The 25,863-nt window shown below is 41.9% G+C and overlaps 1 protein-coding gene across 5 annotated transcripts in view; it reads left to right on the plus strand.

The window, feature by feature from the left end:
* Positions 1 to 8,615: 8,615 nt before the first annotated feature.
* Positions 8,616 to 25,863, plus strand: part of LOC128869589 (transcription initiation factor TFIID subunit 3-like) — a 37,142-nt gene continuing 19,894 nt past the window's right edge. For 2 of the 5 annotated variants that reach the window (XM_054112153.1, XM_054112156.1), the window contains exons 1-3: positions 8,626 to 8,813; positions 9,155 to 9,227; positions 9,288 to 9,513. In XM_054112153.1, coding sequence (XP_053968128.1) covers positions 9,348 to 9,513 — 166 coding nt within the window. In that variant the 5' untranslated portion in view covers positions 8,626 to 8,813; positions 9,155 to 9,227; positions 9,288 to 9,347. Of the gene's footprint in view, positions 8,875 to 8,897; positions 8,983 to 9,154; positions 9,228 to 9,287; positions 9,514 to 25,863 lie in introns of those variants that run through there. The other 3 variants (XM_054112157.1, XM_054112154.1, XM_054112155.1) reach the window with 3 other exon arrangements.

Genomic DNA, 25,863 nt, shown 5'->3' on the forward strand with positions numbered 1-25,863 from the left:
AGATGCGAACGATATTTTGACTAATCATGGGGCTGTATTGAATTTAGAGGCCATATTTGCTAGATTGGACTTTGCATATGCTGACAGACGACCAATTCATGTAATTGATCAAGAGATGAGTATTTTAAGACAAGGATCAAAATCCCTTATAGATTATTATAATGAAGTAAACCGTAAATTAACTTTACTAATTAATAAGACCATAATGACGCATGGTACTAATTCAGAAATAACAAACCAACTTAATATTAAGAATCGTGAAACTGCTTTGAGGACATTTATTACCGGTTTACATCCTCCACTTAACCAGATACTTTTCACATTGGCTCCAGTCGATTTACCAAACGCTTTGGCTAAGGCTCAGGAGCTTCAATCAAATCAAATGCGATCAGAATTTACATTGCACTTTTCTAGAGCTCGAAACCAGGGAAATAATGTTAATGGAAATTATCAAAATAATTTTAGAGGTGATCAAAAAATGGTGTTCCAAAATAATTTGAGATATCCACAAGTAAGACAGAATACAAATGTAAATTTCTCAAAGCCAGAACCCATGGATACTTCATCTTGTAATGCTCCTGTGGTGCAACGAGGGATGTTTGCAAGATCACAACAGGGTAATGCTTTCTCTGGAAATAGGTTTAATCCACCGATAAAAAGAAATGATAATACAAACTTTAGTGGTCAACCACCTGCAAAGGCTCAGAGCATCAATAATATTAGTGAAAATCATTTTTTAGGTCAAACTTCCACCTGCCCTACATATTCCGGACAGATCTGCAAACCGGAAAAGTAATGAGGATACTAATAGATACCCGTGCTACTAGTTGTTATATTAGAAAGGGAGTGTATGACAATGGACAGGAATTAGCAACTAAGAAGAGGGTAAGGACTATTCATGGTTCGACCGTCATTGATTTGTTTCATAAGGTACATCTATTGGGATGTATGGAAAGATTTTATGAAATAGATAATTTAGAAAGTGATTTCTTGATAGGAGTTAATTTCTTGAAGAAGATTAGAGCTAAGATTGATATGGAAAAGGAGTTAATTAATTATGGGATCGAATATTCAGAAAAATTACGGTTTTTAAGTAACAATGAGGATAGTTGTATAGGAAAATCAGGAACGATATTAAAATCTTTGGGACACGGAAGTCCTAAAGCGCCCGCCGAAGGTAATACCGGTAATATAAAAGAAAAAAATGAAAATTCAAAGAAGGAATGCTTTGGAAATACAAAAGTTATAATGGGACAAAATTGTCTTATGACGCCAGGTGATGAGTCATACCAGCATAAAACAAATAAAGAATTAACTTTGGAGGAAGAAACCTCTAAAGCGCCCGCTGAAGATCATTCCAGCAATATATTAAATAATTTTGAAGTTGAAAATTTGGAAATGAGGAATAAATTTTCTAAGAAATATAAAAAAAATATTGGTGAAAGTGAAGGTTTTAATATTCCTCTATTGAGAGAGGATATTATTAGAATTATAAAGGAAACACATAAGAACATTGACATGGATTTGCCTTTCAGGACAGACATAAAAGCGGAAATTAGAACTGAGGATGACAAACCCATATGGTCGAAGCAGTATCCGTATCCTGTGTCTGTAAATAATTTTGTTAATGAGGAAATTGGAAATTTACTAAGAAAGGGTATAATAAGGAATAGCAAAAGTCCTTATAATTCTCCTGTTTGGGCAGTTCCGAAAAAGGGAATGAACGAGGATGGAAGTCCTAAACTAAGGTTGGTCATAGATTTTAAAAAATTAAATGAAAAAACAATATCAGATAGATACCCCATGCCTAATCCTGAGGTGATACTTTCGAATTTGGGGGAATCCAAATATTTTTCAACAATTGATTTAGAGTCAGGATTTCATCAGATTTTAATGCAGGAAGGTGATATTGAAAAAACGGCTTTCTCAGTTAATAACGGAAAATATGAGTACTTACGGATGCCATTTGGGCTAAGGAATGCACCTAGTATATTTCAGAGAGCAATGAATGATATTTTACGTGAATATATCGGTAAATTTTGCCAAGTGTATATTGATGATATTATAATATTTTCGAAGACATTGACAGAACATATTCAGCAGTTAAAACAAATAGTTGAAAGATTAAGGGAAGCTCATATGAAAATATCTCTTGAAAAATCAAGGTTTATAGAAACAGAAACTGAATTTCTGGGATACGTAGTATCTCATAAGGTTATTAAAACAGACCCAAAAACAGTGGAAGCGATAAAAAATTATCCCATACCTAAAACTTTCCGACAATTAAGGGGTTTTTTGGGATTAACAGGATATTACAGAAAATTTATTCAAGATTACGCTACAATAGCTAAGCCACTGACAAAGCACTTAAAAGGAAAAAATGGAGGAGTATCGCAGCATGTATCAAAAAAGACAAGGATTGATCTTGACCAAGAAGGTATAGCCGCTTGTGAAAGGTTAAAGGATGTATTATGCCAATGCATTGAATTATCGCAACCTGATTTTAATGAAAAATTAATTTTAAATACCGACGCTTCAAATGTAGCTGTGGGAGCTGTATTATCACAACGAGGAAAACCCATAACATTTATTTCAAAGACTTTGAATTCAACCGAGCAGAATTATGCAACTAACGAAAAGGAGCTTTATGCTATTGTTTGGGCATTGAAAACATTGCGATATTACCTTTATGCTGTAAAAGATTTAGAAATTTATACGGACCACCAACCGCTGTCGTTTGCGATATCTGAAAGAAACCCTAATGTTAAAATGAAAAGATGGAGGGCATTTATTGAAGAATTTTCGCCAAGAATAATCTATAAACCCAGAGCAACAAATGTTGTAGCAGATGCACTATCGAGACAGCAGTTAAATAATTTAACAGAATCGAATAATGAAATTTCAGAATCGGAGGATTCATTTGCGAATCCACAGCATTCAGCCGAGAGTAGTGATGAAATTTCAATTAGGGAAACTAACAAGCCATTGAATAATTTTAAACAGCAAATATTAATAAATCAAGGTGCAAAAATTACTACCCAAGAAAGAGTTTTAATCTTCGGTAACACTAGATTTTTAATAGAATATGATAAACCAGAAAATATATATTAATACCTGTTCTTTCTGAACAATTAAATCCAAAATTGGTTACAGGAATATTTTGTACTCCGGAAGTGGCATATGAAATAAAAACCGTATTGATGGATACTTTTCCGGTAACGAAATTTTTACGTGTGAAGTGTTTTCCAATTGATGTCACGAATAGAGAGGACCAGGGTAATATTATAGAGCAAACACATGGTAGAGCACATAGAAATTATAGGGAAAATTTGGCACAGATCAGGGATCAATACTATTGGCCCCAAATGGTGAAGCAATTCAAGCAATATGTTAGAAATTGTCAGGTATGTAATAAGAATAAATACGATAGACAACCCAAAAAGGTACCAATTGGAAGGGCACCAATTCCAGAGAAAGAAGGTGAACAAGTTCATATTGACATTTTTTACGCTCAAAAACTGAAATTTTTAACTTTGATTGACTCTTATTCTAAGTTCTTGATAGTTAAGCATATTGAAGATAAGACAAATTTAATCGAAAAGATTTTGGAAGCTGTACAGGTATTTCCGGAAGTAAAGAGAATTACAGTGGACAATGAACCAAGTTTTGCATCGGCTCAATGTAGATCATTTGCTAATAGATGTAATATTGAAATATATTATTGCGATCCAAGACATTCAGTAACTAATGGTCAGGTAGAAAGAGTGCATTCTACTCTCATTGAAATAGGAAGATGTTTAAAGGAGGAATTGAATTTAATAAGTGATTTAGAATCCATTATTAGAGCAGCTCAGCAATACAATAAAACTATTCATTCGACAATTAAAGAAAAACCGTATGAGGTGCTTTACAATAAAAAACCACATGAAAATATAAAAGATAAATTAAAATCGGCACAGGAAGTTATGTTGAAGGTACATAATAAAAGACGAAAAGAAAAAAATTATACTCCATGTCAGACAGTATATGAGAAAGTTATAGGTGAAAGGAATAAATTAAAACCGAAATATAGGAGACAAAAAGTAAAAGAAGATAGGGGAAATAAAATAATAATTCAGAAACGCGACAGAATAATTCACAAGGATAATATTAAATCTTAATATTTACAGAATGATGAGTAAGCGTTGAAATAGTTATATCATTAATGAATTACAGAATTTAATACAAACTATAACTTTGGGAAAGGTAGGAATTTTGAATCCAGCTATTCTGCACATTGATGAGATAAGAAATATAACACGACATGAACACGGACGAATAACGATTACAGATTTAATAGATGATTCACAGTTTAAAGTAATTCAAAATAAAGAATTAATTGTAATATTATATATATAAAATATCCAAAGGTATTGTATGATTGTAAATTTTATGAAGTTCGGGCTATAGCGCAGAGAGATGGTAAATTGATAATTGAGGATAAAATAGCGAAGTGTGGAAATGATTATGTAAATGTAAAAGAATGTAAAGAAGAAATAAAAAATACATACTGTAAAATTGAAGAAAGGAAATCTTGTTTGTCGAAAATTTTGAATAAAGCAAGAACCAAATGCAAAAAATTAAAAGAGAAAAATAAAGAAATAGAAGAAATAAAACAGGGGGCCATATTAGTTTCTGGAACGCATTTAATTGATGAACGCACATTAGATGGAGTTTATTTAATAGTTTTTAAGAATTATACTATTATTGATAATGTTACATATGAAAATATTGATGAAAAAATTTGGAATTATGTAAAAATTAATTATATTAATAACTTTGAAATAACTGAGTATGTTGAATCTACAAATGAATACTTAAAATTTGAAAATTCGAATGTATTAAATAAAATAAAACAGAAATTCAGGAAAAACCGATTTGGTGGTCACTTACCACAGTATTGATAGTGTCATTGTCTTTTTATACAGTTTATAAATTAATAAAGAAAATATATGTCAAAAAAGCATTAAGAAGTAAAAATATAAAAGAAATGTTAATGAGTGATATTGATTTGACGATTCAGAATATCACCGATATATATTCGAAGACGGGACGTTTCGATTTAGAGGAGGGGGAGTTAATACCCTACTCTGGTAAGCCGCATAACGGCAAATATATACAAAAATTTAGAGTAAACAATACTTCTTAAAGCTAGCATAAGCACTAATTGGATGATGAAATAAGCTCATCCAATAGTGAAATATTTACTGTAAACATAAACAATTATTTGTTAAGGATAGAATTACAATAAACAATACTTTTTAAAGCTAGCATAAGCACAAATTTATAAACATAAACAATTATTTGTCAAGTACTTTTTAAAGCTGGCATAAGCACAAATTAGAGGATGATGAAATAAGCTCATCCAGTAGTGAAAGATTTATTGTAAACATAAACAATTATTTGTTAAGTATAGAGTAAGCAAAAATTTTGTATAAAAGAAATAACGTAGGAATAAAAGAATCACTTCAAGTTTGACTTTGGGAGCAAGCGTTTTATTTTTTTAACGCTCACCCGTGTTAGAACTTTAATTTGCATATGCGTATATTAATAAGCATTGTTTTGCTTGAATTCAATTCACATATTTATATTTGCATATGCCAGCTTCCTGTGTGCCTGGTAATGAAGCGTTTTGTATACAGAATTTTTTTATTGGATCAATTGAACGTACATATATACATATATAGTTAGGGCATCAAGTGTGCATATACGCACATGCACATACATATGTACGTCGATGCATATGCAGAAGAAGCTGTTTTAGCATTGGCAGGAATTCGATCATTCGAATATTTACTCCCTAATTATTGCATGAAATATGATAAGGCGATGCTCGTGAGGTAGGTCATGTTGCTTCAGTGCATACATACATATGCGTGCAACACTATATTTATTAAAGATGCAATAGAACTTAGTTGTCCCATATATAATATGTATGTATGTATGCAAATACGTTTCTTTGAAGTTTTCTTTTATTTATTTTAAATTTCAAAGTTTTGTACTATCTATAAAATGCATACATATATGAATTATTCCCTGTAATATACATATGTACATATGTATGTAAATTTAAAAAAATTTCGTTTGGCAAAGGAACAAAAAAATGCATATTCAAATGTACATAAATATGATAAGGCAATGCGTCGTGAGATAGGTCATTGTTGCTGCAGTACGTATGCACATACATACATTTGTAACACTATAAGAATTGAAGATGCAATTAAACCTTTGCATAAATATAACTAACAAAATATATGTATATATACATATATATTCATCAATATACCAATATGCTCTTTGAATTCTTGTCTAAAATTAATTTCAACTCGAAAAATTAGTAAAAATTTTCATCAAATTTAATAAAACGCACACAACAAAATGTGAGCATTAAAGTTACTTTGATTTTAAATGTCGGACTTTAAATATTTATTTATTTGGATGTAAATTTTCGTTTATCAAAGGAACATAAAAATGCAGAAGCAAATGCCTTGCAAAATGCCGTCGGCATTCGTCAATTGGATTTCATACAGAAACTAAAAACTGAGCAGAGCCAATGTACTTGTACATAATTCACTGTAATCAGCTCTGATAAGAACTTCCCCGCTGTCGAGTTGAGCGAGGTGAAAAAGTGCTCCCGGTTTCACTTCTTTTTTGACAATTCACACTGTTGTTGTAGCAGCATAAACATTCCCCATACTTACATACGGGGAATGCTGCTGGAGTGACAGTCCTTGGCCGGATATAAATCCGGGTCGTTTCGGTAACGTAGAACCGACTGTCGTGGAAACGTTGACAATTCACACTATTCGTAGCTCGTGAGAATTCTCTATATTTAACGTTCTCTGCAATGTATTCATATATATTTGCAGAAGTAATTAAAATTGACAATTCACACTATTCGTAGCTCGTGAGAATTCTCTATATTTAACGTTCTCTGCAATGTATTCATATATATTTGCAGAAGTAATTAAAACTAGAAACTGAAAGGGACATAGGAGCCTTTGAAAAATCTAAGGGCACATTCGTATTTAAATTATTACGTTTCAATTGAATGTTGTTAAAAACAAATAACTGTAAACATTTAAATCGCTAATTTATCGAATCGCTTATCGAATATATTCGCCAGTTATTTTGGTGACTTTTACTGGCAACCCTCCATTTCGACTATCAGCGGTTCATCAGCTCTGGAAGTGGCAATACTGACAAGTACGGACACGAGCTTACACGAAAAGAAAAAGTTTCGCACCTAATTATCCATAATTGAATGCAAAAATTATAGAGAAGAAGGTTGCGTCTTCCAAATTCAGCTTATCGGAAGAGACCATTAATAAACAAACCAAAGAATTAGAAAAGATAACAAAGAAAATAACTACTTGTTTGGAAAGAAGAGTAGGCGAAAGCAATGGAAACAACCAAACACAAGAAATTATATGTACACACAAATAACGGCATTCGGAGACTTTATACTTATTTGTGCTTTAACAATTTAACACGCGGCTCTTCGTTTGCACTAGTTTGTTTAGTTTTAGTCTCACAAATCAACATATTACTAAGCCATTCACTGCATTTTTACAAGATGCAATTTCTGTTACTTTTGGTCGTTTGTTTTGTTTTGGGAAGGGAGCTGACGTCGGATTAAAGTAACTGTTGTTTAATGGCTTTACCTTCAGTACTCAATTCGCCTCGGATAGGTATAAAATTCTGCATTATGGACAAGTATGATAGAGGAACACATTACGCCTTTCCAATTCGGCGTGTCGTAAGAGCGGATGAATAAACAGGCAAAAAGAAGAGGAATTACTTTTTTGTGAAGAAGAAGAGTAGGCGACAGCAATTGAAACAACCAGACACAACAAATTATACGCACACATATACTTTCCAGCCATGGCGTCGTCCGCACTAAAAATGCAAACAAACTGGGTTTGGAGGCTTTATTTTAATTTATGCCTTCACAATGTAAAACACGGTACTTCGTTTTCATTAGTTTATATCTCACACATCACAATACTTACAAGCCATTTACTGAATTTTCACAAACAAGTAATTTCTCCTACTTTTGTTTGTTTTGTTCGTTTTTTTGTATTGCGAAAGGAACTGACGTCAGAACTGTTAAAATCGCCAAAAATAAACTAACTGTGTTTTAATGGCGCCACCTGAGTCATGCTGAAAACAATGAACACCGCACGGAATCCCTTACCGCAGTCCCTTACCGTGCACAAAAACTCACCCCCGAGAACAACTGCGATCTTTTAATTACATATTTACACAATGCATCGGTTTGTGGTTGTATGTGTTTGGTTGTATCTACACAATGTTGCCATTGATACCTATATTTGCTTACACACGTTTTCACTCATCCGCGTTATCAGCTAAAATTTTTCATTGTTTAATAAACCAAAGCCAAAAACCAACAAATGCAAATAGTTCATTTATCTATAATTAACATTATTCAACAGAATTTTTAAGCTATTTTGATAAAAATCATCATTTTTCTAAGTTTATTTTGTAAATGATTTCGAAATGTACTGCTTGGCAACACTGTGTGTAATTTTTTTAATAATCGTGAAATAAAATCTACGGTACTATGATACGGAAGGAACGAACTTTTCGTTTACATGGGGTTCTCATTAGTTTGATGGAACAGCAGAAATATTTCTCTTCAAAAGTGCACTTAGTTATCGAGAATTCTTATTATCGATGATCTTTTCCACTATCCGGTAAAAATTGTTTGTTCACATTTTGTGAAGGACGCGGTGTAGGGTTTTTAAAATAAGGTATGTGAACAAGCTATTGGTCGATTGGTTTTGAGCTTTTATGTAATACATCTTGGAAAATGTAAGAAATTTCTGTAATTCTGGTGTGTAAATTAAGCCATGATTTGGTTTTTTTGCAAGTGCATTATTTGTAGTTCATTTGTATGTATCGAGTGATCTGATTGTTGTGGTATGTGAATATGATTTTGTTCCTCGGCTCTGATCTATTGACCAGATGTATGGATTTACTAAAGTCTTCTATCTGGAGTTATTTTCGTGCTATTGTATTGTGTTGAATTTTTGAAAAACTGCTTTTGATTATTATGAGCTTTTCTATCAGTTGATGCATTATATCGTTTCAGCTAGTAATATTAAAATATCGGTGTGGTTGGATACTCTGGGTGGATAAGTATTCGTATAATTGACTTGAGCGAGGTAAGTGGAAATTGATATAACATCTTAGTTGTTCGAACTACCTCAAAGTTCCTACCTCAGTATCCACCGAAAGGAGAGATTTATGCAAGAACTATTTGTCGTCAGCAAAAACAAGCAATAATGGCTGATCAATATATGCGTGAACTTTTGCGGATAGCTGTCGCACAAATTTGCCAAACTATTGGCTATCATGTCATACAAGCAACACCGTTGGAGCTCCTTCAGGATACCTTGCATAAATTCCTACACGAATTTTCACGAGAGCTAAGACGTCAGGTAGAGCACTGTAAGTACAGATCTTTTAGTTCATCAGTCAATTTTCAAACTAAAACAAAAAAAGGTTGCGATTTATTATTAATATTTTTCATTTTGTGGTGTTGATTAATTCCTGGAGTTATATATAGGTCAAACCAAAAAATTAAAGTTTTATTTTCCATTGCTACCACGAAAAAGTTGCTTATAATATCTAAGTGTACGGACCAAATATAAAAATTATAACACACAAATGTTGATAACATATATCAGCCTTTTGTTTTATAGTGCTTTTTATAAACTACCATTAAGACGCGTATGTTACTTAAATACAAACACAGCAAAGTAACAATATTCCCTTTTAAACAGTGTTTATTAATTCAAGATTTGATTTAAAGCTATTTTTACTCAATAATACTATGAATTTTATTAAAATTCTATGTTCTAATCGTTTGTAAGGCAAAACTTTCCATTCTTCTTCTTAATTGGCGCGATAACCGCTTACGCAATTTTGGCCGAGCTTAACAAAGCGCGCCAGTCGTTTCTCTCTCGTGCTAACCGGCGCCAATTGGACACACCAAGTGAAGCCAAGTCCTTCTCCACCTGATCTTTCCAACGCAGAGGAGGCCTTCCTCTTCCTCTGCTACCACCAGCTGGTACCGCATCGAATACTTTCAAAGCCGGAGCGTTTGAATCCATTCGGACGACATGACCCAGCCAACGAAGCCGCAGGCTCTTTATTCGCTGCGCTATGTCTATGTCGTCGTAAAGCTCATACAGCTCATCGTTCCATCGCCTGCGATATTCGCCGTTGCCAACGTGCAAAGGTCCAAAAACCTTACGCAGAATCTTTCTCTCGAACACTCCAAGCGTCGCTTCATCGGATGTTGTCATCGTCCAAGCTTCTGCGCCATAAGTTAGGACGGGCATGATGAGAGTCTTGTAGAGTGTTAGTTTTGTTCGTCGAGAGAGGACTTTACTGCTCAGTTGCCTACTTAGTCCAAAGTAGCACTTGTTGGCAAGAGAGATTCTACGTTGGATTTCAAGGCTGACATTGTTATCGGTGTTAATGCTTTTTCCTAAATAAACGAAGTCTTTTACAACCTCGAAATTATAACTGTCTACAGTGACGTGGGTGCCGATACGCGAGTGCGCCGACTGTTTGTTTGAAGACAGGAGGTACTTCGTTTTGTCCTCGTTCACCACCAAACCCATTCGTTTTGCCTCTTTATCCAGTTTGGAGAAGGCAGAACTAACAGCGCGGTTGTTAAGGCCGATGATATCAATATCATCGGCATACGCCAACAATTGTACGCTCTTATAAAATATTGTGCCTGAGCGATTAAGTTCTGCGGCTCGTACGATGCTCTCCAACATCAGGTTAAAGAAGTCACACGACAGCGAGTCACCCTGTCTGAAACCTCGTTTGGTATCAAACGGCTCGGAGAGGTCCTTCCCAATTCTGACGGCGCTGCTGGTGTTGAGCAACGTCATCTTACATAGCCGTATTAGTTTTGCGGGGATACCAAATTCAGACATAGCGGCATACAGGTAACTCCTTTCCGTACTGTCGAATGCAGCTTTGAAGTCGACGAAAAGATGGTGTGTGTCGATTCTCCTTTCATGGGTCTTTTCCAAGATTTGGCGTATTGTGAATATTTGGTCGATGGTAGACTTTCCAGGTCTGAAGCCACACTGATAAGGTCCAATCAGCTGGTTGACGGTGGGCTTCAGCCTTTCACACAATACGCTCGCTAGAACCTTATAGGCGATATTTAGAAGACTAATCCCGCGGTAATTGGCACAAATTGTAGGATCGCCCTTCTTATGGATTGGGCAGAGCATACTTAAATTCCAATCGGCAGGCATGCTTTCATCCGACCATATTTTGCCAGCTCCTCACCGCCATGTTTGAATAGCTCAGCCGGCAGTCCGTCGGCGCCCGCGGCTTTGTTGTTCTTTAGCCGCGTTATCGCTATTCTCACCTCGTCATGGTCGGGTAACGGAACGACAATTCCGTCGTCAACGATTGGGGTATCGGGATCTTCACATTCTCTATGACATGCGCAGCTGTCACCGTTTAACAGGTTCGAGAAGTGTTCCCTCCATAATTTAAGATTGCTCTGTACGTCAGTCACCAGATCGCCGTCTTTGTTCTTACAGGACAACGCCCCGGTTGTTGTTGTTGTTGTTAACAGCATAGGTAGCCCTGTCAGTGTAGTCATATCATCGTTCGTCTTCGTCTAGCTCATCTAAGGGTAGGCCCAGGAAACATGCTGTTTCGACAGGTTGGGTCCAAAGGGAGAGGGGGGTTAGATGAGTCGGTTTGAGGGGGCATGTGAAGAGGTGGTTAGTGTCGTGCGGGGTACCTTCACATGCCGGACATGTGTTTGGTATGTCGGGGTCGATTCTGGATATGTAGGAGTTTAACCTGCTACAGTATCCAGAGCGTAGTTGTGCCAGTGTTACACGGGTCTCGCGGGGAAGCTGGAGCTCTTCATCTGCGATAGGTGGTGGTTGGACTCCGATTACGGCATTCACAGGACGGGAGTTCAAGAAGGTGGTAACGGCCTCCCGGTGAATGTCGTTTATAGACTGTCTAAATACTGTCCGGTCCAGTAGGTTACGGTCGGTCTTGTCCTGGATATCGCCAGCGTAGTCAAGGAGGTGTCTCCTGACGTGCCTGGGAGGCGGCTCGGGCTCAAGCAGGTGTCTGCAGGGATGAGACCTACGGTAACATCCGAGCAGGAACTGCTTGCTGAGCAATTTGTTGTGCTCCGCAACTGGGAGCATTTGTGCCTCGTTATGAAGGCGTTGGATAGGTGACATCAGGAGGCACCCGGTCGCTGTCCGAATGGCGGTATTTTGACAGGTCTGTAGCTTAGTCCACTGTGAATCACTAGTTCCAGGCGACCAGACAGGCGCAGCATAGTTGAGAACCGGCCGGCCAATTGCCTTAAATGTCGAAAGCAACAGTTCTTTGTCTTTGCCCCAAGTGCTGCCGGCCAGCGATTTGAGGACCTTGTTGCGATTTTGGACTTTAGTGGCAATTGAGGTTGTATGCGCAGAGAAGGAGAGCAAGCTGTCAAAGGTTACACCCAAAATTTTGGGGTTATTCACAGTCGGAATTGGTGTGTCGTCGACTTTTACCTTAAGGGACAGCTTGACCTCCTTTGTCCAGGTGGTGAAGAGGGTCGCCGTGGACTTGGTGGGGGAAAGTTGGAGATTCCTCGCAGAGAAAAAGCGAGAAAGGTCGGTGAGGTAGTTGTTCACTTTGGAACACAGGCCATCGATGTCATTGCCCGACGCCATTATCGTGCAATCGTCAGCGTATGAGATCGGGGAAACTCCCGCTGGTGGTTGGGGGAGCTTCGAGATGTAGAAGTTAAAAAGCAAGGGTGAAAGGACACCACCCTGCGGTACGCCTTGCTTAATCTTCCTCTGCTTTGACATTTGATCCCGAAAAATCACTGACGAGTGCCGACCGCTCAGGTAGTTCGCGGGAGTGTCGACTGATAAATGTCATCTAGTAGCGTGGAATGGCTGACTGTATCGAAAGCCTTTTTCAAGTCCAACGCTACTAGGACAGTCCTCTCGCAGGGGCGGTTTTGGTTAAGTCCGCGATTTATCTGGGCGTTTATGGCGGTGAGTGCAGTGGTGGTACTGTGCACTCGTCGGAAACCGTGCTGATGTGGGGCTGGGGCCAGGTGTTTCGTGTAGAGTGGGAGTAGGAGGGCTTCAAGTGTCTTCACTGCTGGGGAAAGGAGAGTTATCGGCCGATAAGACTCCCCTTGGTTGGCGGGTTTCCCGGGTGTCAGTAGTGGGGCCACTCTCCCTGCTTTCCACTTGTCAGGGATGATGAGAGTGGCCATGGACAGATTGAAAACCCTTGTGAGAAATCCTACTCTCAGGGGTCCCAGATGCTTCAGCATCAGCGCGTTTAAGCCGTCAGGGCCAATGGCTTTCGATGATTTCGAATGGTTGATGACCCCCTGAACCTCATCACCGGAGAAAGTAAGTGGCGCACTGTTGTTCGTCAGTTTGTGCAGCCTTCTGGTAGCACGACGCTTGGTTCTGTCGCCCGGAGGATGCAATATAAAAAGCCGGCTAAAATAGCTCGCGCATCTCTTCGGGTCCGACGAAGTGCAACCGTTGAAGGTGATAGCCACCTTGTCGTTGTGCTTCGTCGGGTTTGACAGAGACCTAACGGTGGACCAGAGCTTACTCACCCCAGAGGTGAGGTTGCAGGTCTTCAGGTGCTCAACCCATTTGGTCCGCTTATGCTGGTTTACCAGTTGCCGGATCTCCAAATTGAGATCCCTTATGCGGGGATCCCCGGGATCAGCCTGGCGTAGGTGGTCACGCTCGTTTGCTAAACTGGCTGCTTCGGCTGGGAAATGAGGACGAATGTCCTTATAACTTCCAGCTGGAATGAAGCGAGCCGCAGCAGCTGTGAGCACCTTGCGGAAAGCGCGTTCGCCTACGCGCACATCAGTGGGGATGGGAAGAGCGGCGAAGGTGTCCTCAGTGAATTCCGTGAAGCCGGCCCAATTAGCTTTTTTAAAGTTAAAATAGGACCGGTGATTCGCGGAAACGAAGTCGGCAGGTCTCTCGATCGAGACGATAATGGGCAAGTGGTCTGATGCAAGCGATAGCATAGGTCGCCACGTTATGCTATTTATCAGACCAGCGCTAGCAATTGTTAGGTCAGGCGAGCTGCTGCAATTGCCCACTACCCTGGTGGGGGCGTCGTCGTTCACTGTGCTGAATGTCGAGTCGTCTATCTGCACTGCCAGTTGCTGTCCCCTACGATCATTTGGCAGGCTTGAATGCCAAAGATCGTGATGCGCATTAAAGTCACCTACAACCAATCGGTTTTCACCTCTGATGAGCGCGCCTATATCAGGGTGATATCCTGCCGGGCAGCAGGTGACAAGGGGTATATATACGTTAAATATTTCGAGCTCGGAATCGCCTGACCGGACAGCTATGCCTTGACATTCTAAGGTGCTGTCCCTGCGGTCGATTCCTTCATCGATAAGACGATACTGCACAGTGTGGTGGACTATAAACGCTAGGCCACCACCATTGTCTCGCTCGCGATCGTGTCTGTGCACGTTATAGCCATCCCTGGTGATCAGAGATGACCTAGCGTGCAGCTTTGTTTCTTGGACCGCAGCTATCTTGATACTGTGCCGGCTCATAAAGTCGACTATCTCGTCGACCTTACTCGTAAGTCCGTTGCAGTTGAATTGGAGAAGCTTGAAGCTTCTCGGCGAGGTCAGTGAAATCCGGGGGGTGAGGGACGCGTGGTGTTGTCTGCGTTGGGCCTGCTGCGCAATGCACTGTGGCTGTTGCGGCCTGATGGTGGTGGGCGGCCGCGCCTCCGAGGGCGGTAGTGGGTGCAGAGCTCTGCAGCAGGGGGCAACGTAGGCAGTTGTCCACTCACGGGTGGTGCGCAGGCCGGAACATCTCCGAAAATGGCACCAGCCATTGCAGGAATTGCATTGGACTGTTACCAGATTCCGAGGTATTACGGCCTGACACACGGAACAGACTGTGCGGGGGACCAGGAGCTGCTGGTTTGTCCCCGCACTGGGGTTGGAGCTGGAAGGAAGGGGAGGGGTTGAAGGGGAGTTGTGTTGCTCCGATAGGCTCCTCACCGTGGAGGTGTTGGTAGTGGTGGCGGTTGGTAGTGCCGGCCTATCAGGGGGTGTGTTAGCCGTGGAGGCATCAGACGCCTGCTGGCGGGAGCAACACGTGGCCACATACCGTGTGGACCACTCCCTATGTGACTTAAGACCCGAGCAGGTCTTAAGGTGGCTCCACCCGTTGCACTTGTTGCACCTAACCGAGGTGGAGTTCGGGTGAAGCCGTTTGTGGCAGACGCAGCAGTAGAATACTTCTGGCAAAGGGTTGGATTCAATTCCAGCTCTGAGGAGAAGTATTTGGAGCAAGATTGCTGCGGGAGTTTGCTCCTGTGACGTAAGGGGTGGGATGATATGGGTTTCACTAGACAGGGCTAGTATACTGGGGCGGCAGCCCTTGGTCTGGAAAAACCCGAGTCATTCCGGTACGTAGAACCGGCTGCCATGGGAATGCATTCGTAGCTTAGTATTGTTGGATGGTTTTTTAGTTATTGATACATAAGCATTACTTATAAAATTTTGGAGAAATCTGCGTAGTGATATTTTTACTACCTTGAGAACTTAGACTGGTTGTTGTTATTATATTATTGTATTTACTTATTGCATCCCAAAAAGGGAGTAATTTGCATAACTGGGCGGCAGCTTACCTGCAAGCTCTGTACAAAATATTACAACTAGAAATGTAAAATAATTAACAACTTTACAAACAATAAAACGTTTACTGTAAAAAGCTTCGAACTATAGACAAGAATTAAGTAAAGCTGCTTTATGTATATCGAAAAATGAGAGATTGTGGGTGTTCAATTGTTTTAACGTTGTCTGCAAAATGTATATGCAGTAGTCCATGAGCTGAGATGATAATTGGCAATAGCTTCCGCTTTCGTTTCACATCGACATCTAGTTCAGAATATTTAGATATCTTTTCTGCATATGTTTTTTGCATGTTCTTGTTAAGGTGAACCGCAACATCAATTATATAAGCAATATTATTAGATTTATCAATCAGAAATATGACTGGCCCATTATGGGCTCTGTTGTTCTAGCAGTATACTTAAGCCTGTCAGTGTAGTGTAGATTATCGGTCGTCTTCGGCTAGGTTATCTAACCGTAGGCCCAGGAGACTTGCTGTTTCGACAGGTTGAGCCCAGAGAGAGAGGGGTGTTAGATGCGCAGGTTTGATGGGGATATATGTTGAGTATGTCGAGGTCAATTCTGGATAGGTAGTTATAGTATCCGGAACGTAATTGTGCCAAGGTTACGCAGGTCTCTCGGGGTAGCTAGAGCTCTTCATCTGCTATGGCTGGTGGTTGGGCTCCGGTTACGGCATTCGGGTTGCTAAGTGTTTTCCGGTTAATGTCGTTGATTGTCTATATACTGTCTGGTCCAGTAGTGGTCGAACTGTTGTGTCGTGGATCTCGTCGGGCATTCGTATTTAAACAAGTGTCTCTTCACGTGCCTGGGTGGCTGCTCTGGTTCAAGCAGGTGTGTACATGGGTGAAACCTACGGCAGCACCCTAGTAGTAACTTTTTGCTGAATAACTGTTGTGCTTCTTCATAGGGTCATCTGTGCCTCGTTATGTAGGTGTTGTAGTGGGGGCATAGTCGTGTTTTGGCATGTCTGAAGTTTTGTCCACTGTGTATCACTAGTTCCAGGTTACCAGACAGGCGCAGCGTAGTTTAGAACCGGCCGGCCTTAAATTTCGCCAGCAACATTTCTTTGTCTTTGCCCCATATACGGCCGGCTAACGCTTTTAGGAACTTGTTGCGATTTTGGACTTGCGGACAGTTGCGGTTGTATGCGCAGAGAAGGGAGCAAACTGTCGAAGGTTACTCCACAAATTTTGAGATCGTTTACAGTAGATATCGGCGGAGACTTCCTCTGGTGGAAGGGGGAGCTTCGATATATAGAAGTTGACGAGTGCCGACCACTCAGACAGTTCGCGGACCACTTCTTCAGCCCTGGCGGGAGTGTCGACGGTTAAATGTCATGTACAGGGTGAACTATATAAACTATTCCAAACACCTTAACTTTTTTGTGTGAAATTAGTTTTTACAGATTTCAAAGACAAAATTGTTCAAAAATGATTACAATTTTAACATATATTCACTTTAGCTCGATATGACACCCTTTTGCCTTGACGGTCAAAAAAGTAGTTGCATGCTGCACGAATGTGATCTTGAGGTATTTTGGCCCATTCTCGTATAATCGCTGTTTTCAGCGCATCCATACTGGCATATTTTTTAGTCCTCACCTTGCTATCCGAAATGGACCAGATGGAATAGGATTTGCGTCTGACGAATACGAAAGCCATTGTGTGGACGAAATGAAGTGTGGAACACGATTTTTTAACCATTCTTGGTTACAGGAGCTTTATGAGACGGTGCCGAGTCCTTTTGGAACGTCCATGGTCTACGACCGAAATGTTTGCGTGTCCACGGCTCTAAAGCAACTTCTAAAACATTTTCCCGATTATAAGTCGCATTCACTTTGACACCAGGCTCGATAAAAACGATTGGAGAGAGTCCATCAGCGGTCACTCCGGCCCAAACTATTACTTGCGATGGAAAATTGCTTCATTCCCATGGCAGGCGGTTCTACGTTACCGGAATGACTCGGGTTTTTCCCGACCAAGGGCTGCCGCCCCAGTAAACTATCCCTGTCTAGTGAACAGCACATCACCCCACCCCTTACGTCACACAAGTAACTCCTCGCAGCAACCTTGCTCCAAATGCTTTTCCTCAGGGCTGGAATTGAATCCAACCCTTTGCCAGAAGTGTTCTTTGGCTGCGTCTGCCATAAACGGCTTCATCCAAACTCCACCTCGGTTAGGTGTAACAAGTGCAACGGGTGGAGCCACCTTAAGCCCTGTTCAGGCCTTAAGACCCATAGGGAGTGGTCCACACGGTATGTGGCCAGGTATTGCTCCCGCCAGCAGGCGTCCAATGTCTCCACGGCTACTACTCCCCCTGGAATGTTCCGGCCTGCGCACCACCCGTGAGAGGACAACTGACTACGTTGCCCCCCTGCTGCAGAGCTCTGAACCCACTACCGCCCCCGGAGGCGCGGCCGCCCACCACCATCAGGCCGCAACAACCACAGTGGATTGCGCAGCAGGCCCAACGTAGGCAACCCCACGCGACCCTCGGCCCCCGTGTACAACGACCATACCTAGAAGCTTCAAGCTTCTACAATGCAACTGTAACGGATTCACGAGTAAGGTCGACGAGATAGTTGACTTCATGAGCCGGCACAGTATCAAAATAGCTGCGGTCCAGGAAACCAAGCTGCACGCTAGGTCCTCTCTGATCACCAGGCATAGGTCGCCAGGTTATGTTATTTATCCAACCGGCGCTAGCAATTGTGATGTCAGGCGAGCTGCTGCAATTGCCCACTACCCTAGTGGGGGCATCGAATCGTCTATCTGCTCTGCCACTTGATGTCCCCTACGATTATTGGGTAGGCTTGAATGGCAAAGGACGTGATGCTCCTTGAAGTCACCTACTACCAATCCGTTTTCACTCTGATATGTATTAAAAATTTCGAACTCGGCATCGCCTGACCGGACAGCTATACCTTGACATTCTAAGGTGCTGTCCCTGCGGTCCCTGCGGATGTGCTTCGCCCACAGAAAGTGGCCCGTCATCAGTCCAACCAGCTGTCTGCACTTCCTTCTGCTCAATGACGGAGGGTTTGCTACAGTCGATTGGACATGACAGGTAACATCAGTTAAGGCCATCTGCAGCCTCTCTCAGCCTACCAAGCTCGCTTGTGGGTTGTAGTAACCCATTTGCTAACCTTGACTTTGATGGCCGCAGAAGGGAGTGGCAAAAGAGGCTCCGGGCCAAAGAACTTATCCTCAGAGCCCATCTTAGCTAAGGAGTCAGAGGTCTCGTATCCCACGATACCCACGTATCACGGAACCCATGTTACCATCGGGCTGTTATGTCTACCGACATAGTTCCGCCTAGATTTACAAGACTCGACTACTCCTGATGTGGTTGGGGGGCGGTCTATGGCCATGAGCGCAGCTTGGCTGTCGCTGCAGACACATATAAATCTGCCTCTCCATCCGTTTTCCACAACAAAGTTCATCCCTTCTTCAAGCGCATACACCTCCGCTTGAAACACAGATGCATGCATTCCAAGAGCAAAGAGCAGTTTTGTCCTGCTGGATTCCACGGAGTCCATGGATTCAAGAATGGAGAAAATCGTTGGATCGAAGTCCATGCCTTCTCTGTTTTGCAATGCCAAACAGGGGCCATACCAGTTCCCATTGTGTTCCAGCCTGCAGATGGTCTTCCAGGCCTCTCCTGGGATGAAAGCATCAAGTGGTGGAAAACCAATCAGAGCATCTACTGCTGGGCCTGAAGTAGTCGGAAAAGCTCCGGTGCAACAGATGGCCACAGTACGTTGTAGTCTCGATAAAGTCCTCCTGACTCCCACGAGAGAGTCCAGACCACTGATGCATCGTTCATAATAGGTCTTATCATAGCCGTGTAGATCCATAGAACCTTGCTAAGAGAAAGACCCCACGTTTTCCCAAAGACACGTTTGCACTGCCAAAAAGCTGTCAGTGCTTTGGATGTCTTTGTTTCAACGTGTGACTTCCAAAGAAGTTTACTATCGAGGATTACTCCAAGATATTTGAATGCTTTGGATAGCTGGATTGTGACTCCTTTTAGCTTAGGCAAAACGAGTCCATCAAGTTTTGGTGGGGTTTGCCGATAGCCCTTGCGCACAGCACCAAGTGTCAATCATATCCAGAGTTTTCTGTACTTTTGTACTGATGTTCATAAGAGCAATGGAGACAGCACACCACCTTGGGCACAGCCTCTATTAACCCCGGACGACACTAGCAGATCCTCCTCCGCCGGCACCGTGACGATTCTTTGGGCTAGCATGGAATGAATCCAATTCACCCGCACCCGGTCTACACCATGTCTGCTGGCAGAGCTGCACATATTGTCGAAAGTGGCATTATCAAAAGCCCCCTCTATATCCAAAAAGATGCCCAAAGCGTAGTCTCTTCTGTCGATGGCCCGCTCTGCCCTAGCAACAAGGTTTTGCAGTGCCGACTCGCAGGATTTACCGCTTTGATAGGCATGCTGAAATGGAGGGAGCGGGTGAACCTTCAGCGACTTCTGACGCATGTGCAACTCCACTAGCCGTTCGAGACTTTTCAGCATGAAAGAGGTCATGCGTTAAAGCCCCGCAACGCCCCCCAAACTTCTATGAGTTTGTTTTTCTGGGGTTTCTAGAGGGCAATGGCATTGGTGCCTCCTCGCCACACTGAAACTCAATATACCTTTGGTCTGAGCACGAATCTTTGGCAAGGATTCTCCAGCTCTTGATTGACCATTCAAGTTTTTAAATTGATAGGGTAAGATCAATCACCTCCTACCTTCCAACAGTAACAAACATAGGCTGTCTGCCGTTGTTGTGTATATCTAGGCAAGAGGAAGCGATAGACTCGAACAGCCGAGAGCCCCGTCCATTGCACTTGCTGCTGCCCCAGATTGTATGCTGGGCATTAGCATCGCAACATAGGATGAGGCCCAAATTGCGCCGATCACAGAATCTCACGAGACTAGTGGCCTTCCCGGGTGGTGGCCCTTGCAGAGCTTCGTAAGGAAAATAAGCAGATGCAATCACACACTTCGTCCCTCCGCGTCTACCTCTGTAACACACCTCAGCCGCTACCAGGTTTTGGCAACAGAATTGCTCAAGTCCCGTCACAGTGAGATGAGATGATACTATAAGACCGGTCCTAGGTCTACTTGAACTCCTGTCACATAATAACGTGGCCCCTTTCAACGCGCTTAAGCCACAGAGGCGGTCCCTAAAGACCCAGAGCTCTTGCACTGTTATATGGGGTAATGGGTGCAGCTAGGTAGGCCTTCTACCGTGAGGTCAACACTGACCTCATCCAGTCGCACCACAAGAAACTACTCTTGGTGTGCGAGAGGGTCGCCAAAGCCTCGTATTTATGCCCGGATTCTGGTCACGCAGGATTCAGGGCAGGATATCCGCTGTGGACAGATCGGAATCCGAAATCCAGCAGATGGCTTTCCTGAAGGATACACTCTCCTCGCTGTAGACCGCGAAGCGTGTGGTCCCCATAGGGGGCACGTTATTGACAGCGGTCCTGATCCTCTCAAAGTTGGCCAGAGACGCGCACGTCACCCTTATGGTGCCGTCCTTTGTTTCATAGCCCTTCGCGTTGGCTTTAGGACCGGAGGCAACAACCCAACGCTCCAGCCGGCTTTTGCAGAATTTAATTTCTGCATCAGTCAGCTGTTGGTCATGCCCCAGTTTTCCGATCACAGCCACAGATCGTGGGCCAGCAGCCTTCTCGCTATAAGATGGCTTGGCCACACCCTTGGATGTGCTCGGGCGAAGATCCAGTTCGCCATCCTCCGCTGACGAAATTTTCGCCGGGCAGACAGCTGGGTTGGACTTGTTGTCGAGGCGGCGGTTAGACCGCGTCCCAGCAGAAGCATCGCCCGCCACACACGCTCATACCTGGGGGTTTCGTGGCGCGGATATCAGCCTCAGGGCAGGGAGGTGTGCTGCTTTCAGCCACCGTCTTCCTCCGCTTACGTATAGAGCAAAACAATTTATGAGCGCCAGTGCCCACCGAGGACCCGTTGGCCTCTGTTGGTGTGACTTCCGCCGATCGAGGCCTTTTGGAGGACACAGGCGCCGAAGGGCCGACAGAGCCGCATGAGGATTTCTCCCGCATGAGCCTTGCCCGCCGCTCTCTCCTTTCCCCTCTTGCCACGCTCTTCGATTTCCCGGTATCTTTGGGAGGTCAAGCCGCCACCGAAGCCGCCTCGCAACTCAGGCCCTCCGAAACCGGGAAGTGTTTTTCCGTCTCTGAAGAAGAGGGCATTGCGATAGCAATCCCCGTCTCCTCCAGGATGCGCTTTCGCTGATAGAGCTGAGAGACTTGGGTAATGGTTGGGGCCTCCAGGGCCCATTCCCCTGCCGCCGAAGCGGGTGGATCGCCACTTGTGTGAATTCCACCTGGAGTAATTAATCCATCGTTTTCCATTACCTTTTCGGACTCCTCCCTAGCCAGTTTGGTTCGTGGATGGCGCCCTGATTCTATGCCAATTTTGAGTCATCACACGAGTGGTGGAACCTAACCCAGCTGGGAAGGCCACTATTATTATGCCAGGGCTTCCCTATCCACCACCTCTGTCGCGCCCGATGGGAAATCAGGCAACTCCACACGGGCATGAGCTCGTTACAGTTGAATTGGAGGAGCTTGAAACTCCTCGGGGAGTATAGTCGTTACACGGGCGGTGCGCAGGCCAGAGCACCTCTAAAAGTGGCACCAGCCATTGCAAGAACTGCATTTGACTGTTGTCAAGGGGTTGGAGCAGGAGGGAAAGGGAGCAATAGAATACCTCTGGCCCAGGGTTGGATTCATTCAGCCTGTGCGATTTGTGAAACTTTTAAACGCACTAAGGAATGTTGACGCTAATAGGTCGCCAACAAATTCGACGTGCATCGCGACAGTTTAAACGAGCAGATGTAACCCTTGTTGGCCTTAGTTTCTCTTTCTTGGGTGAACTTGTACAGGTGAGGTCCCGCGAAATTGATAGCGGTACGAGTAAAGCATCGTGCGTAGGTTGCGCGAGTCACAGGTGGTTCAAATAAGCGCACTTCTCTCTAACTCGAAGGTTGGTAAAAAAATGTAGTACGTAGGAGATGGCTCGGAATACGATGAGAATTTCATCATCATAGACCAGTGATCGCTAGAATTAGTCACATGGGCACGAATGATACTTTGAATGCCCAGCTCTGTCGCATGTTCCTTTGATGACTTCTGCTTCTACAATTTTTCAGTGCTTCTCAAGAAAATAGGACCAAGAAAATAGACTACAGTTGATAACGTAATAATTCGGGAGGGGTTATACCTCTTGAAACGCAGTCTGCAGGATTCTGTTCAGAACGTACGTGGTTCCAACACTCGGAGGGCATTTCTTCCTGAATGTCAACGACGTGGTGGTCATCCATCTGCTGGGTGAGCTTGAAGCCATGCCAATATTCTGGTAGAGTCAGTCCAAGCGTAAAGCGAGTAGCGGAGATCAGACAAGCAGTGCAGCACGATTCGCTTATCGGCATGATGCGCGGCGCACAGTTTAAGACGTGACAACCTTGTTGATTTAAGCGCTGCCACCTTGGTCTTCGATGAAATTAGCAACATACTAATGTTACCTTCGCTTTGCGTATAGAACTGTGCCGTAAGCGCACTTGGGCGCGTCAGTGAACACGTGCAATTGTGTAAATGACCTAGCTACCTCCACACCAAGCTAACCATTCACCTTCAAGTGTGCCAGCTGCTACAGTTCTTTGAGCTGTTCAAACCACTGCGTTGGAGTATACTCAGGGATGATATCATCCCAACCTCCTTTAGTGCGCAATACGTCTTGTAACCACATCCTTAAGTTTATAGTTTTTTTTTTTATTATTCCTACATTAATCATACATCTGTCATACAGACATCTAGTACATTTTTTAGCAATTAGTTAGGAAAATTATTAAATATATTTCATCATGGCCAGTGCCAAGACGAATACAGCGATTACTTTTTAGGAAAAGAATTACATTTTATATAGAACAGTTATTTTAGCATACGAGAATTAATATTTAATTTAATAGGTCAATTGGTCGGTTTCTCTTCAGACGTCGTAAAGTTCTTCTTTCAAGTTGTGAGAGCGTATTGACTTCTCTATTTTTGTGCTGGTTTATTTCGTTAAAATACCTTGTTGATATCGCTTTTATTTCTTCGTCGATTAATGGTATATTGAACGTAATATGGATGTCATCATTTTTTGTGTACCTGTCGGACATTGTTATTATACGTAAGATTTTTTATTGTTGTCACTGTACTTTGTTTATGTGAGTTCTTTTTTCAGTTCCCCACACTTGAAGTCCGTAGGTCCAGATTGGTTTAATGACCGCCTTGTATACTAAAAGTTTGTTGGAAATATTGAGCTTAGAATTTTTGCCTATTAGCCAATGCAATTGTCGAAATTTTTCCTTTATTTGTTTTATTTTCTTTTTGATATGATCTTTCCAAGTTAGTTTTGAGTCCAGATGGATTCCAAGATATTTTGCAGATGTTTCAATTTGTATATTTTTATTGTTGAGCTTAATCGGCATAGCAGCATTCTCTGTTCTTGTCGTAAATATTACTTGTACAGATTTGTCCTCGTTTACTTTTAAACTCCATTTGCCAAACCACTTCTTTACATTGTTGGTGTACATCTGTAATTTTGTTGTTGCGGTTGAGCGGTTTTTGTCAGATGACAATAAAATTGTGTCGTCTGCGAATGTTGCTACAGTAGAATTAGTTTCGTCTGGTAGTGGTATGTCAGAGGTGAATAAGACATATAACAGTGGTCCTAGAACGCTGCCTTGAGGAACTCCTGCTGTTATTGGATGTATATGTGAGTATTTGTCATTGTATTTAATGTAGAAGCATCGGTCAGTAAGGTAGCTCTTGATAATTAAATAATAGTCGAGTGATAATACTGTCCTAATTTTATGCAAGAGGCCTTTGTGCCAAACTTTGTCAAAAGCTTTTGCGACGTCCAAAAATACAGCAACGCAGTTTCGTTTATTTTCCATGTCTGAAATTATTTTTTGTGTAACTCGATGTATTTGTTGGATAGTTGAGTGTTTTTTTCGAAAACCGAATTGATGATTTGGAATGATGTTGTTCGTGTCAAGTATTGGGGTAATTCTGTCATGTAAAAGTTTTTCTGCAATTTTAGATATAATCGGAAGTAGACTTATAGGTCGATATGAAGTTAAGGCTGTTGGGTTTTTACCCGGTTTTGGTAGCGCAATGACTTCATACTTTTGGGAAGTATTGTAAGCGAAACATTGCATTAAATACATTTCTAAGAAATAGGTAAGCCTCAATTGGTAGCTCCGTAAGTGCTTTGCCTGTCAGCATATCATATCCGGGTGCTTTTTTATGTTTAATTCGAGTTTTGATGCATACTATCACTTCTTGTGTGCTTGTTTTTCTTATTTTTGTGATGGTATCAGTATTAACATTACTAATCGTGTCAATTTGTTTATGTTCATCGTTCGATAGGACATTTTCAAAATAATCTCCCAATGTCGCTGCTTTTTCATCATTTGTAAAAGCCCATGTGTTGTCATCTTTTCTTAGTGGGGGTTGATGCTTTATCTGGTTTTTAAGTTTTTTTGTACATTTCCACAAGAAATAATTTGTGTCATGTGTAGGAGTTAAATTTTTTAGATATTTTTCAATTTCCTTATTTTTATGTCACATAAACAAGCCTTCAAATGTTTTGTAGCTAAGTTTAACCCCTGTTTGTCTGCAGGAGATCTGGTTGTTTGCCATCTTTTGCTCAATTTTCTTTTTTCCTTGATTTGCTTCTTAATAGAAATGTCATTTGAAGTGTTTTGTGCGCTATATTTTTGCTGCGGTGTGAATCTGAATCCTGCGTCAATAACTATGTCATTAAATTGTATGATGCTACGCTCAAGGTCAAGTTGTGTTTTCAAAGGTGTACTTAGAATGAGTTTTTGGGAGATGTGTTTTCGATACTCATCCCAGTCAGTCTCTCTTTGTAAATATTTGGGGTGTTATCTCTATAAGGTAAATTTTTGATGTATAGTTAAGTATTATCGGCGAATGGTCAGAAGATAGTTCATAACTTGGTTTAAGCTTCAGTTGGTTATGGCT

The sequence above is a fragment of the Anastrepha ludens genome, chromosome X (assembly GCF_028408465.1).
Source record: "Anastrepha ludens isolate Willacy chromosome X, idAnaLude1.1, whole genome shotgun sequence".
Lineage (NCBI taxonomy): Eukaryota > Metazoa > Arthropoda > Insecta > Diptera > Tephritidae > Anastrepha > Anastrepha ludens.